We start from the raw sequence: 14,285 nt of genomic DNA, 5'->3' as shown, positions 1-14,285 counted from the left end.
TATGGCTGCCAATGGAACTGGTTCCCTTGTATTTATTGATGATGTGACTGCTGACAAAAGCAGCAGAATGAATTCTGAAGTGCTTCGGGCAATATTATATGCTCATATTCAGTCAAATACTTCAGAACTCATTGGACGGCGCTTCACAGTACAGATGGACAGTGACCCGAAGCATACTGCAAAAGCAACCAAAGAGTTTTTTAAGGCTAAAAAGTGGAATGTTATGCAATGGCCAAGTCAATCCCCTGACCTGAATCCGTTTGAGCATGCATTTCACTTGATGAAGACAAAACTGAAGGGAAAATGCCCCAAGAACAAGCAGGAACTGAAGACATTTGCAGTAGAGGCCTGACAGAGCATCACCAGGGATGAAACCCAGCTTCTGGTGATGTCTATGCGTTCCAGACTTCAGGCTGTAATTGCCTGCAAAGGATTTGCAACAAAGTATTAAAAAGTGAAAGTTAGATTTAGGATTGTTTAGTTTGTCCCATTACTTTTGGCCCCTTAAACAGTGGGAGGCACATATAGAAACCGTTGTAATTCCTACACCGTTCACCTGATTTGGATGTAATTACCCTCAAATTAAATCTGAAAGTCTGCAGTTAAAGCACATCTTGTTTCTTTCATTTCAAAGCCAGTGTGTTGGTGAATAGAGGCCAAAATATGAAAATTCTGTCAATGTCCTAATATTTATGTACCTGACTGTATATGTGATAGAAGCACTGGAACAGTTTGGAATGGCTTCTATGTCTGTCCCAGATTCCTGTCCTGTGTGTTTTAAAACCCCAAGGAGAAGTCTGTTTGGAAAAACAGACTAGAAATGTCAGCTTTACTGAAAAGCCGGAATGGGTCCTGGGGGTGGGGATGTGAGGAGAGGGAGGGCTCCATCCACAGGCCACTCCAGGTGTTGGGCCTTTCAGTCTGGTAGCAGGCTCGTTAGGGCTTGCACCTGAAAGTGGCTCAGATAAGCTGGGTTTTGTTATAGCTGAGTGTCTCATACCTGGGAGGGCAGGCCCACAGGCTAGTTTGATCTGAGACACTGTGTGATATTACCTGTAAGTACTATGGACGTGAACTTATTTAGGCTTCTGCTAGTGAGGGAACCTGCTGTCTAGTTAGAGCCCAGATGGGCTAGGATTTTGTTTGTGTTTTGTTTTATTTATGTGTCCAGTACAATAAAGACTGGCTCCGACCAGCTTGCACGAGAACCCCAGAATTGTGTCCTGCTTCTCCAGCTGCTGTGTGTGTAAAGAGGGAGTCCATCTACCCAGGAGAGGGACCCCTATCCTGACTGTGTCACAATATATATATATATATATATATATATATATATATATATATATATATGTGATCTTCTAATTGTTATAACTTGAAATTAGTTTCAGTAAATGAGACATTAAAATCATTTCAGAAATGAATAAAGCATGCATCTGCACACTTGTCCAGGGTGTGCAAGCAACTTCAAATCTTGTATCAACTTTTGATGTTAGGTGAGTACCAGTACCTTTTTTCACAGGATGAAAGCACAATATAAAATATGTGACAAGTGATGTGAGCATGTGCGGTCTAGATGCATGTGGTGTGAGCCTTTCTCGTTGGCATGAAACACGAATGCACTTGCCCTGTTTCCTAAATTTTGCGATGTGGCATTTGGACGTGCAGTTGTATTTTATCCATTGATATTAATAGCATGCCTTCCTTGAAAGAGCTATGGTAGCCAAATAGACGTGTTTCCTCTTTGCCTGGCTCATGCCAGATCCTACCTTTTATAGTAACCAGACATTTTAATTGCGACTGGCATCAGACGAGAAGCAGGATGGACTGAACAACCCCAAAAGATAAGGTTCCTTTATCCACATTGTCAGTGAAGTGTCTGGTACTCAGCACCCAATAGTAAAGAGAGTTAAAAAGACGGTGTGAAGGAGAGACACAGATGATAGAACTAGCGGGGACTACAGTTGCCCTGTGGACAGCATGTCACTGATAGTCTTTGGGCATACTTGCCAACTCTCCCTGATTGTCAGGGAGACTCCCTGAAATAGCAGAAATCTCCCTGACTCCCTGAAAAGTCTGGCAATCCCCCTGATTGCACCTTACCCCCATTATGCAACTGTTATAATATATATATATATATATATTATATCTATATATATACAGTATATATATATATATGTATATATAAAAAATAAATTACTGTATACATTAGTATAATTTCCCTGCATTGGTTATAAGGCACAATGATCCCTATGGCTACATGCATTTTCTGAAAAGTATCAGTGTGTTTTCATCAACAAATAGCTCTTACTAACTGCTTTGGGGCTCATTTACATTTGTATGTAAGTCAGTATTCTGATACGTCTCTCACATGTACTGTAGCAATACACACCCACTTTAACGCAGCGCTCATAGGTGTGACACAGACTGCCCGCGGCCCGTATGACGCTGCGGCCCGGGAGGCACATGGCACCCTGCCCCCCGGCCCAGCCCGCCACTGTTCCTCAGCACCCCAAACAGTGCATGTTTTCCATATCTCCTCACAGAATCACAAGCAAAATAAGTATCTCCACCTGTGGATCTTTTAAAATGTGTCAGTGAGTAATAAATACACCTGTGCACCTGCTAAGTGACTTGGAAAATGTGAACTGTTCGGGGTCCCGAGGACAGAGTTTGAGAACCACTGCCCTATCTAGTTTACATATAAGAAGAGATGAGCAGTTTGGTTTTTCTGAAAACCGAACTTTTGGGTTTGGCAGACCCTCCAACATGACCTCTTCCAGCAGGTACAAATGCTCTGCTTCTGGACTTCCTTCTTAATTGATGATTGTAGACGCCTGTGGTGAAACACCCATCTTGTTTATTAGCTCAACACAGGGGGCTGCAATCATAAATTGGGCGAGAAGTCCAGAAGAAGAGCATTTTGTATCGAGTGGAAGGGGTTATGTTGGAGGGTAGCCTTCGGTCTTCTCACCAAGTTTGCAAAGCGGATGTAAAAACCGGACCTCGCACATTCTAGATTGCGTTTAAGTCCCTTCCTTGTGATTTCAGGTGCTGTGAGGTGGTCAAAATTGACTGGAAATTAATCTTGAGGTTAATAAAGCTATTGGAACAAAAACAGGTTCACGATTTTAGCTGTTTTTAGCAATTTTTAAATAAATCCCAAACCGTACCAAAACACTTGAGGGTGGTTTTTCCTAAATCCGGGGTCCTTGCACATCTCTACATATAAGGATACTACACTAGAGAAGTATAACAATAATAATTAGTATTATTCATCAGCATTAATTATTAATAATAAAAATATCAACACTAATGCTAACAAATAGCATGTCAGTTTTGCAGTTATAATTATTGAATTACATACTACTGCTGTTGCTACGGTATCAAGCCGTGCAGACTGTTAGGGAACCTGAAGCTCTCTAGCGTCATGGAACTACAAGTCCCAGAATTCCATTCTAACCTCCACTGTACCCAGTTAAAGATTCCCTTCAATAGCTTTATACATTTTGTACTAATAACGCTCTATCTATAGTATTTAGATAGTGTATGGATCCCCTTCAATAGATTACTGCAGATCAGCTAAAGCTGGTTGCCTTGGTAATTCTCAGTCTCCGTTAAGATGTCCGTCTCTTTGTAAGGATATGAAGACAATTTATAGTGCTAGATTGAATACCAGTTTCACTCTAGTGCGCGGCCACAGCTGTTTTGTTAATCGGAAAGCCGACTGAGGGTGACGTAGGGGCTATAATGTATGTCTCCATGTAGGTGGTCGTCTCCGTTGTTAGGAGGTTCGGCTGCGTATGTCCGGTGGAATGAGTTAAAGGATTGGTCCCAAGTCCCTTGGGTATCCCCACAGTTTATCATCAGTGTCAGCTCTGAACCAGATTGTGTGTGTGTCTGAGAGCTCTCCCGGGCACAGCAGCATCATCATGGCTGCAGATACTGTCACTTCCAATGCCCAGGTGGGAGCATCTACATCTTTGTCATTGCTATAAACCCTTAGTATATCATGCGCTTACCCGCCCCTACCTACCTGCATGCCTTTACCTGCTTATTTGCATTTCTATCTACCTACACATGCACCTACCTGCTTACATGCAGTCCTATCTGCCTCTACCTACTTGCTAACATGCTGTCCTACCTTAATGCTCCTACCTGACCTAACATGCTTATATGGACCTACGGGATGTATTTGGCATCCCGGCAGTTGGGATGCCAACTCAAAATGCCTGCGCCGGAATCCCGACATCAGTCAGAATTCCGGCGCCGGAATCCCGACCACTGGTATCCCGACAGTAAGTAATGGGGTTAGGGGGAGGCTAGGCACTAGGGGGAGGGTTGGGGTACTTGCCTGCAGGTGTCTGTATTTTAATCCATTCAGGATGACGGCGCCTGGATTCTCAGCACTGGGATCCTGAATGCTGGCATCCCGTACCCCACCCGGACCTACCTGCCTTAATGCACTTGCCTGTCCTTACGTGCTGATATGGCCCCACCTGCGATCATGTGCCTGTCTCTAACTGCTTACATGTACCTACCTTACTGCCCCTACCAGTTAACATGCACCATTTTGTCTGTATATAGGTATTACATCGACAGTCACATTGTTGTCAGTCAAAAGGTCGACACAGGCAAATGTCAACTATAGAATTTCTAGTGGTTAAGGTTGGGCTGAATATTGGGTGTCGACATTATGTACCTTTCAACGTTTTATTGTCATTTTGTACTCTTGAACATTATGGTGTTTAGATCAGGGATTCCCAACCACGGTCCTCAAGGCACACTAGCAGTCCAGGTCTCAAGTATAGCCATACTTGAGCACAGGTGTCTTAATTAGTACCTGAGTTATTTTGATTTAATCATCTGTGCTCAAGCATGGATATTACTAAAACCTGGACTGTTATGCCGGCCATACACGGTGCGATTAGAAACCTCACAATGGATTATACGATTGCCCTTGCGATTCTTCCTTTGAAAGTCTCCATACAATGTGGTCAAATGGTGTACGATTGATCGTTACGATCATTGATTGTACTTAATAGATCGCAATCTTACGGTTTTCCCGTAAGATGTACGATCCAACTATACGACGGCAGGGACGCGCATCGCCAATCGAAATCGTGCAAAAATCGCACCGTGTATGGGCCGCTTTAGTGTGCCTTGAGGACCGAGGTTGGGAAACACTGGTCTAGATATTGAAACATTATGAATGTGGACAAAACATACCAAACCCTAATTTATCTACCTATCCCTACCTGCTTAGATGCACCTCTGTGCCATTAGCAGGACATTGCAGAATCAGGTTATGTTTTGTTCCTGTCCAGAGCATTGGATCATTGACGCTGTATTTTACCAAATGCAAATAGTTAATTACAAAGAGACCTTTGACTTTATTTTATTATGCTATGAGCATGGTGATTGTGATAGAAGAGATGTTTTATTTCTTTTAATTTTTATTTATTTAATGTTTTTAGTATAGTTAGTGCTAGACAGTGTTATCTCTACCCTCTGTGTCACCCCTGTCTGTCTGCCCTTCCCCTTTAGATTGTAAGCTCTAATGAACAGGTCCCTCTTCCCTTATGCTGGGTACACACTAGACGATATGTTGTCTGATCATCGCATCTCATGAATATTATGACACCCATGAGACCAGATATTCAAATGTGATCTGTTTTCTTCAGATGAAACATGATCTTAGGTGCATATACAATCTTACAAACGGTTTGAGTATTGGAAGATCTGTCAAACGATTGTATAGGTGTGTACCTATTTAACTTTTAAGGAATCATTTCTGTTGAGTTCAATGAATGCACACAGGGCTGTAACTAGTGGTGTGTCATCAGTGTAGCTGCCCAGGGTACTGGGCCTAGGGGGCAGCACCGTCACTGTCCTAGTGGCACCTGTATTTGGCTTGCAGGGAACCTGGGACAGTAGCCTGGACAGCCACCACAGAGACACTCAGCGTGTCCTTAGGACTCCCTGGGACTGCAACGTCTTCTGGTCCTCCCCGCCCCTTTTTCATGATGTCACATGTGAAGGCAGGTGTTTCCAGGGCACATTATCGATCTGTTACAGGGCAATAATGTGTATAGAAAATACACAGACACACGCTCACACACTATTGTGTAGGACCCCCTCTAGTCTGTGAAGTGCAGCTACTCGACGTGGCATTGATTCCACAAGTGGACGGAAGACCTCTGGGGAAATGTTGACCAATGTCGTCTGGATAGCTTCCCACAGCTCCCTAGTATTGTAGGTGCAGGATCTTGGGTGCGAATGGACTTCACCTCGTCCTATAAATGCTCGATCATGTTCATGTTGGGCGAACGTGGCGGCCACACCATTCGTCGGAACTCTCCAGAATGCTCCTCAGACCAGTTCCGGACAACTTTTTTTGCATCTTTTTTTTTTTTTTCTGAAAATGCGATGCATCTGGGACGCATCCTTTTTCCATGCCAAGTTCTGTTATACTTCGTATATAGACACACTCGCACACAGATATACGTGTTGCATATCAAAGTAATCAACTCAATCTCCTGGTGCATCCTAGTACATCGTATTGCGGCTAAGACGCATTTTTGGAAAAAAAAAGACAGCTCTTCAATGATATGAAATAACAATGTGAAGAGCCTTTCAATTAGTAATGTAAATGTTTATTTTCTAGGAATTCCAGAAAGAAAGCAACATATTATATTGTTTCTTCTTTTTTTTAGGCACTAATAAATTACTACTGCCAGGAAAAGTATTTTCATCATGTTCAGTCATCGGCTAACGAGGGTCTCAAGGAATATGTTAATGATCCTGTATTCCTTTTTTTCCGGGCCTTTGGATTGTTAATGGAAGGTAATAGCTTTTTGCTGAAATTCTCTGCTGTTAACTCCAATTCTTTGTGGAAATGTCATTTTGCTGATTGCCATATAATATATATACTTTGCTCACTACAGATCAGGTGTCGGAGTCCATCCGTGAACTAGAAGTGATAAAGGACAAGTCGGATGTTTCACTATGTTGTATTATGGCTTTAATTTATGCTCACAAGAAAAGTTCACATCCAGGTAAATATTACAATATACCTTATAATTCATGAATGACACAACGTTTCGAGGTGCGTAACCTCATCCTCAGGTGACATATACAAACAGTTAAATAAAAATAATTCCTACCTTTATATCCCCTTCACACTGAAATTATTTTAATAATCTGTTGCCACCTCTCAAAGAGATAGGAATCATATATCTTAAACATGAAAGATTGTGTCCAGCCATTGCTTCTCGTTGCTGGCTGGTCACTACGACCGGTTCTAATAGCCGCTCTGAGTGAACAGATAGAAATCTAAATCAAATCAATATTTGGTGTGACCACCCTAATGTATTCTTCATGAGCTTGCAATCAAATAACGTCTGTACTGTAGTAGTATAGTTATACTTGAGTGATCGTAACGATACCTGTACTTAACGTGAAGTTCTATCAATGATAATTTGAACATCTGAATATTGAATACATGACCTTACTTTTGTGCAGACAGAGAAACCATTCAGGACCTGGAGATGAGAATGAAGGAGCAGAGAAAAACAGCGGGTCACAGAGCCTTATATTATGCTGGCCTATTCCTTTGGCACGTGGGGCGGATTGATAAAGCCAGAGAATATGTAGATAGAATGATCAAAATATCCAATGGCAACAGAGATGTAAGTAGTGCTTTCATCTGTCATCAGTTACTTGAATTAAGTTTTCATACAAGATTCATTTCTGAAGCTTGTACCACAATGATCATTACACTTGTACTGTGTTGGTTTTGTGAGGATTTGTTTCTTCTCTCGTTTTCCAATTCCTATCCCTCAAAGGATTTTGATTTATTATTGGTATTTTAGAAATTATTATTATATCTACCCCGTGGAGTTCTATGCTCCATTGGTATATATTTATCTCTACCATATTAGTCTCTACCTTGTTTGATGATTTTATATATATATATATATATATATATATATATATATTACCAGTCACAAGTTTGGACACACCTTCTCATTCAATGTTTTTTGTTTATTTAAATTATTTTCAACATAGTAGATTAATACTGAAGACCTCAAAACTATGAAAGAACACATATGGAATTATGTTGTAAACAAAAAAGTGTTAAACAAATTAAAATATATTTTAGATTCCTCAAACTAGCCCCTTTTTGCTTGGATGACAGCTTTGCACACTATTGGCATTCTCTCAATCAGCTTCATGAGGTAGTCTCCTGGAATGGTTTTCCAACAGTTGAAGGAGTTCCCAGAGGTACTGAGCACTTGTTGGCTGCATTTCCTTCACTCTGCGGTCCAACTCATCCCAAACCAGCTCAATTGGGTTTAGGTCGGGTGATTGTGGAGGCCAGGTCATATGATGCAGCACTCCATCACTTTCCTTCTTGGTCAAGTAGCCCTTACATAGCCTGGAGGTGTGTTTGGGGTCATTGTCTTGTTAAAAAACAAATGATGGTCCCAGTAAGCGCAAACCAGATGGGATGGCATGGCGCTGCAGAATGCTATGGTAGCCATGCTGGTTAAATGCGCCTTGAATTTTGAATAAATCACGAACAGTGTCACCAGCAAAGCACCTCTACACCATCAGAACTCCTCCATGCTTCACAATGGGAACCACACATGCAAAAACCATCCGCTCACCTTCTCTGCGTCTCACAAAGACACGGCGGATGGAACCAAAAATCTCAAATTTGGACTCATCAGACTAAAGTACAGATTTCCACTGGTCTAATTCCTTGTGTCTCTTGGCCCAAACAATTCTCTTCTTCTTGTTGTTTATCTCAGTGGTGGCTTTTTCGCAGCAATACAACCATCAAGGCCTGATTCATGCAGTCTCCTCTGAACAGTTGATTTTGAGGTGTGTCTGCTACTTGAACTCTGTGAAGACTTTATGTGGTCTCTAATCTGAGGTGCTGTTAAGTAGCGGTTTCTGAGGCTGGTAACTAATGAACTTATCCTCTGCAGCAGAGGTACCTCTTGGTCTTCCTTTCCTGGGGTGGTCCTCGTGAGAGCCAGTTTCATCATAGCTTTTGATGGTTTTTGCAACTGCACTTGAGGATACATTCAAAGTTCTTGAAATTTTCCGTATCGACTGACTTTCATGTCTTAAAGTAATGATGGACTGTCGTTTCTCTTTACTGAGTTGAGTCGTTGGTGCCATAATATGGATTACAACAGTAGTTAAATAGTGGTGTCCAACCCTACCTCTGCACAAAACAACTGATGGTCTCAAACACATTAAGAAGGCAAGTAATTCCACAGACTGACTCTTGACAAAGCACACCTGTTAATTCAAAACCATTCCAGAAGACTACCTCATGAAGCTGATTGAGAGAATGCCAAGAGTGTGCAGGGTGCTGGACTGTAGATAGACAGTAATTAGTTAGACAATGTCTAGATCGACCCGTTGTTAGACAGTCAATAGATCGACAGGTACAAAAGGTCGACACACTAAAGGTCGACATGTAAGAAGGTCGACAGGCACAAATGGTCGACAGGGTCAAAAGGTCGACATGAAAATGGTCGACACAAAAATTATCAACTTTTTTTTTCTACTTCAGGGTCCATAGGGTATCCACAGGATACCTTGGGGGTATAGGTGTGACGTCAGTCGCAGGGCACCAAAGAGTTAAGCTTTCAGCCTCCCAGGATGCACTAGGTCCCCCTCCTATACCCCGCCCCCGGGCCAAGGCACCTCAGTTTAGTTTGGTGCCCGGCCGGAGTCGGGTGCACCTGTTGGAGTGGGGGCTAGAAGAGCCCCTGAAGCTTTTTCTTCATGCAGCTGTGGCTGCACATCTGGATGAACAGCATGGACAGTCAGTCCTGACGTCCATGCTGTCTTCCCTACGCCCCGCCGGTACCAGAACGCCGGTACTGATCCGGGGATGCTGGTGGGCGTCTGGGGTCACAGCTAGCGGTGACCCCAGATGCTCCGGACAATGGCCGGATTCAAGGGGGACAGAGGTAAGCAGCGGGGTCCCGCGGTGGGTCCCCGCTGATCACATGGTCCTAAGTCCCCAGGCAGGGGGCTCCCTGGGGACTGGCTGCAGCGTGGAGCCAGGCGACCAACCTGCGCTTCCACTACCCCCTGGGACAGCGGACCGCAGCAGAGCGGTAGCGCTGCGGCGTCCCAGGGGTTAAATGCATGCCAGGGGAGCGCGCCTTCCCTGTCTCACAGCCGGCGCCTCCCCCGCTGCACACAGCCCTCTCTGCACTGTGCTGACTGGTCCTGTGTCAGCGCTCCTCCCCCAGGCCAGCTTCTCTCTGCTCCTCGGCGGCCATCTTCTCTGCAACGCATGGTGAACGCTGCTGGAAGCCTGGAAGGAAGCATCGTGGTCTGGGTCCCCCCGCATACCTCTCCTCTGCTGTGGCTCAGGTCTGTGTATGCAGCGCTGTGTCCTACCAGGCCCTGTGTCTGTGTAGTTGAGTGATCAGCGCTGTTAGTGCAGGAATTGTTATTTCTCTGCATTGTATGTGACTGTGCTAGCGCTGCTGCCTGTAACTTTATCTTCTCAAAACTGTCAGCTTTATTACTATCCCTGTTCTTTCTGCTAAAGCCCTTGCAGTGCGGTGCTGCAGGGTGGTCTCTCGCCTATTTAATACTTAATTGGTGAGAGAGGTCACATACGTGGTGCCATCATGTCTGAAAGTGATTTTCCCCTCCGGCTACAGTGTACCACGTGCAAAGTACCGTTAGCGGAGGGGGAGGGTAGCGCAGAGGGCCTTTGCCGGCAGTGTTTGTCCATGGCGCGGCCTATTACGGTTACAGCACCGGTACAGGAGCCGCCCTGGGCTTGTTTCGCTCAGGCGTTAACAGCTTTAGTGGGCCAGTTAGCTCCGCTGCCCGCGTTTACTCCGATGGGTTTGTCCCAGCAGTCTGTGGTGTCGTCACCCATGCAGGGGTTCCCACGACAATTGGTGGTACCCCACTGTCTCCCTATTTCCCCGCTCCCAGGTTCTCAGGAGCCAGCGTGGGTTAACTCCGTGACGAGTTCTGTACAGCACTTGTCGGATGTGTTGCAAGGGGAGTCTGTGATGCGGCCTCATAAAAGGCCGGTGGCGTCTCTGTCCGCTCCTTATGAGGATGACGAAGGGACGTCTGATGATGGGGAGATTCTGGATCCTTACGATCAGGAACCTCTCCATACTAAGGATGCTGATGCTAAGTCAAAAGTATATATTCCTGGACTTATTCGGGCGGTCCGCACAGCCTTGGTGATTGAGGACGAAGTTCCCCCAGCGGCTAAATCTAAGTATGCCTTTTTCAAAGATGTGAAGGGCGATGCTACAGTCTTTCCTCTTTCGGGTCAGTTGGTGGACCATTTAGAGGAGGCGTGGAAACAACCTGGCAAAAGATACCAGCCGCAGAGACGCCTGGCGGTGGCTTATCCGTTCGCGGATAATTATTTTGCTAAGTGGGAATCCCCTCCACAGGTGGATTCTCACGTGACCCGTCTTGTCCGTAGTGCCACATTGCCGATGCCATCCATGTCCTCCCTTAAGGATGCTACGGACCGCAAGGTAGAAATCTGCCTGAAGTCCGCTTATTCCCTTGCAGGGGGGGCAGCACGGCCGGCTATGGCCATTTGCTGGGTTGCCAGAGCGATGGAGCGCTGGGCGGATTCATTAGAGGCTTCTTTTGAATCCGACTGTCCGGCCGAACAGGCGGAGTTGATTGGCAATCTCCGTGATTCGGCCACCTACATCAACGAGGCGGCTCTAGACATTAGTACTCTGGTGTCTAGAATTTCTTCAGCAGCGGTAGCTGCTCGTCGCACCTTGTGGCTGCGATCCTGGAAGGCGGACGCAGATTCCAAGAAAGGTCTGGAAGCGTTGCCGTTTACCGGAGAAGTTCTCTTCGGTCCGGATCTGGATAAGATTGTGGCCACGCTGGCGGCAGCCAAATCTGCTTGTCTCCCGTCGGCCGCTGCTCCTTCTGGTTCTGGACCATCGTCTTTTCGGTCATCTAGGGCCCAGGGCAGGCCCAAACCACAGTCGTTTCCTCGACAGGCTGGCCCTAAGAAATCGGTCAAGCCCCGGAAGCAGGCATGGAGTACCAGACGTCCGGCCCCCAAGCCAGATGACAAGCCTGCGGCCTGACGGTCCGGGCCTCCCTTTGGGGGATCCCAGGGTGGGAGGCCGCCTGCTACAGTTCGCCCAGTGTTGGTCGACCACTACGACAGACATTTGGGTTCTGGAGGTGGTTTCCCACGGATACGCCCTCTCCTTCCGGCACAGACCCCCGGCTCGATTCTTCACCACGGGTCTACCATCAGACCGGAACAAGGCTGCGGAAGGTATTGCACACTATGCTCCAGGCTGGAGTTATAGTGCCTGTTCCATTCTCCCAGAGGGGCCAGGGTTTCTATTCAAATCTATTTTTGGTACAGAAACCCAATGGGTCATATCGTCCGATTCTCAACCTCAAAGCACTCAACAAGTCTTTGCGGGTCCCGAAGTTTCGGATGGAGACCCTACGGTCCATCATTCTGGCGCTGGAACCTGGGGACTACATGGTGTCATTGGACATACAGGACGCTTACCTGCATGTCCCTATTCTTTTGCGCCATCAACAGTTCCTCCGGTTTGCAATCCGCAGCGACCACTTCCAGTTTCGGGCGTTACCTTTTGGCCTGGCGACAGCACCACGTGTTTTCACCAAGGTGATGGCGGTCATGGCGGCTTCTCTGCGGCTGCAGGGAGTCCGCATGTTGCCGTACTTGGACGACCTGTTATTGGTGGCAGGATCTTCAGAGCTCCTGTTACACCACTTGGACCTGACCATTGCGCTGCTGCAACGGCACGGCTGGCTAATCAACTGGCAGAAGTCCACTCTAATCCCGTCTCGGAGGATTCTGCATCTTGGAGCCTTATTGAACTCGGGACAGCAAAGGATCTTCGTGACGGAGGACAAGATCTCTGCTTTACAGTCAAGGGTGCGCAGTTGTCTGCACAGCCGCCGGGTGTCCTTACACTCGGCGATGAGGTTACTGGGCTCCATAGTGTCGGTGTTCGACATGGTGGAATACGCCCAGTTTCACTCCAGACCTCTGCAGCACCTGCTCCTGTCCAAATGGAACGGGCTGCCTCAGTCTCTGAAGTCCCAGACGATTGTGCTCACCCCGGAGGTTCGCCTGTCCCTTGCGTGGTGGTTAAAGACGACCCACCTCAACAAGGGACGTCCGTTCTGGGTTCCAAATTGGGTCCTGTTGACAACGGACGCCAGTCTTCGGGGCTGGGGAGCAGTTTCGGGTCCACACTTGTTCCAGGGCAGGTGGACGCCGACAGAAGCGGAGCTTCCAATAAATATCTTGGAACTCCGTGCGGTCTTCAATGCTCTCCAGCAAGCACAGCGGTTTCTCCAGGGTCACCCGGTGCAGGTCCAGTCGGACAATGCTACCACCGTGGCCTACATAAACAGGCAAGGAGGAACTCGCAGTCGTGCGGCTCTCGTAGAGGTCTCTCGGATCCTGGTTTGGGCGGAGCGCAATCTTCCGGCCATATCAGCGGTCTTCATCCCGGGAGTGCTAAATTGGGAGGCGGACTTTCTAAGTCGCCAGGACGTTCATCCGGGGGAATGGTCCCTGCACCCGGACGTTTTTCAACTACTGGTGGACAGGTGAGGTCTTCCAGAAATCGACCTCATGGCGTCCCGGCACAACAACAAGTTGCCGGTGTACGGGTCTCGCACAAGAGACGAAGGGGCGTCTCTGGTGGATGCTCTGTCCGTCCGGTGGACGTTCTGGTTCGCATACCTGTTCCCTCCGGTCTCCCTTCTTCCACGGGTAATCCGGAAATTCAAACAGGAAGGAGGGACGCTCCTGTTGATAGCTCCCGCGTGGCCCAGATGGCACTGGTTCTCAGACCTTCAGGGTCTGTCCGGGGACAGTCCTCTGCGGTTGCCGCTACGACCGGACCTTCTGTCTCAGGGTCCTTGCCTTCACCCGGACCTGACTCGGCTGTCTTTGACGGCGTGGCTGTTGAGACGGCCATGCTGAGGTCCCGGGGGTTTTCCAGCTCTGTGGTGCGTACCATGTTACGCGCTCGGAAACCGTCTTCCGCAAGGATATACCATCGCGTGTGGCATACGTTCTTCCAGTGGTGTCGACCGAGAGGTTATGCACCGCGGGAGTTTCGTCTGTCTCAGATTCTCGCCTTCCTGCAAGCGGGACTAGATCATGGGCTTCGCCTTGCTTCTTTGAAGGTACAGGTTTCGGCCCTATCTGTCTGGTTTCACCGTAGGATTGCTACAATCCCGGA

The 14,285-nt window shown here is 46.9% G+C and overlaps 1 protein-coding gene across 3 annotated transcripts in view; it reads left to right on the top strand.

The window, feature by feature from the left end:
• Nucleotides 1–3,731: 3,731 nt before the first annotated feature.
• The window catches only part of TTC21B (tetratricopeptide repeat domain 21B), a 135,731-nt gene continuing 125,177 nt past the window's right edge, over nucleotides 3,732–14,285 (top strand). For all 3 annotated transcript variants that reach the window (XR_015878803.1, XR_015878804.1, XM_088474837.1), the window contains exons 1-4: nucleotides 3,732–3,959; nucleotides 6,711–6,840; nucleotides 6,942–7,052; nucleotides 7,519–7,685. Coding sequence is in view for 1 of the 3 variants with exons in the window: in XM_088474837.1 (XP_088330963.1) it covers nucleotides 3,927–3,959; nucleotides 6,711–6,840; nucleotides 6,942–7,052; nucleotides 7,519–7,685 (441 nt within the window). In the remaining 2 variants the exon portion in view is untranslated. The remainder of the gene's footprint in view (nucleotides 3,960–6,710; nucleotides 6,841–6,941; nucleotides 7,053–7,518; nucleotides 7,686–14,285) is intronic.

Source organism: Taudactylus pleione, unplaced genomic scaffold (assembly GCF_031769625.1).
Source record: "Taudactylus pleione unplaced genomic scaffold, aTauple2 ptg000156l, whole genome shotgun sequence".
Classification (NCBI taxonomy): Eukaryota; Metazoa; Chordata; class Amphibia; order Anura; family Myobatrachidae; genus Taudactylus; species Taudactylus pleione.
This window is presented reverse-complemented; position numbering and strand designations above follow the sequence as displayed.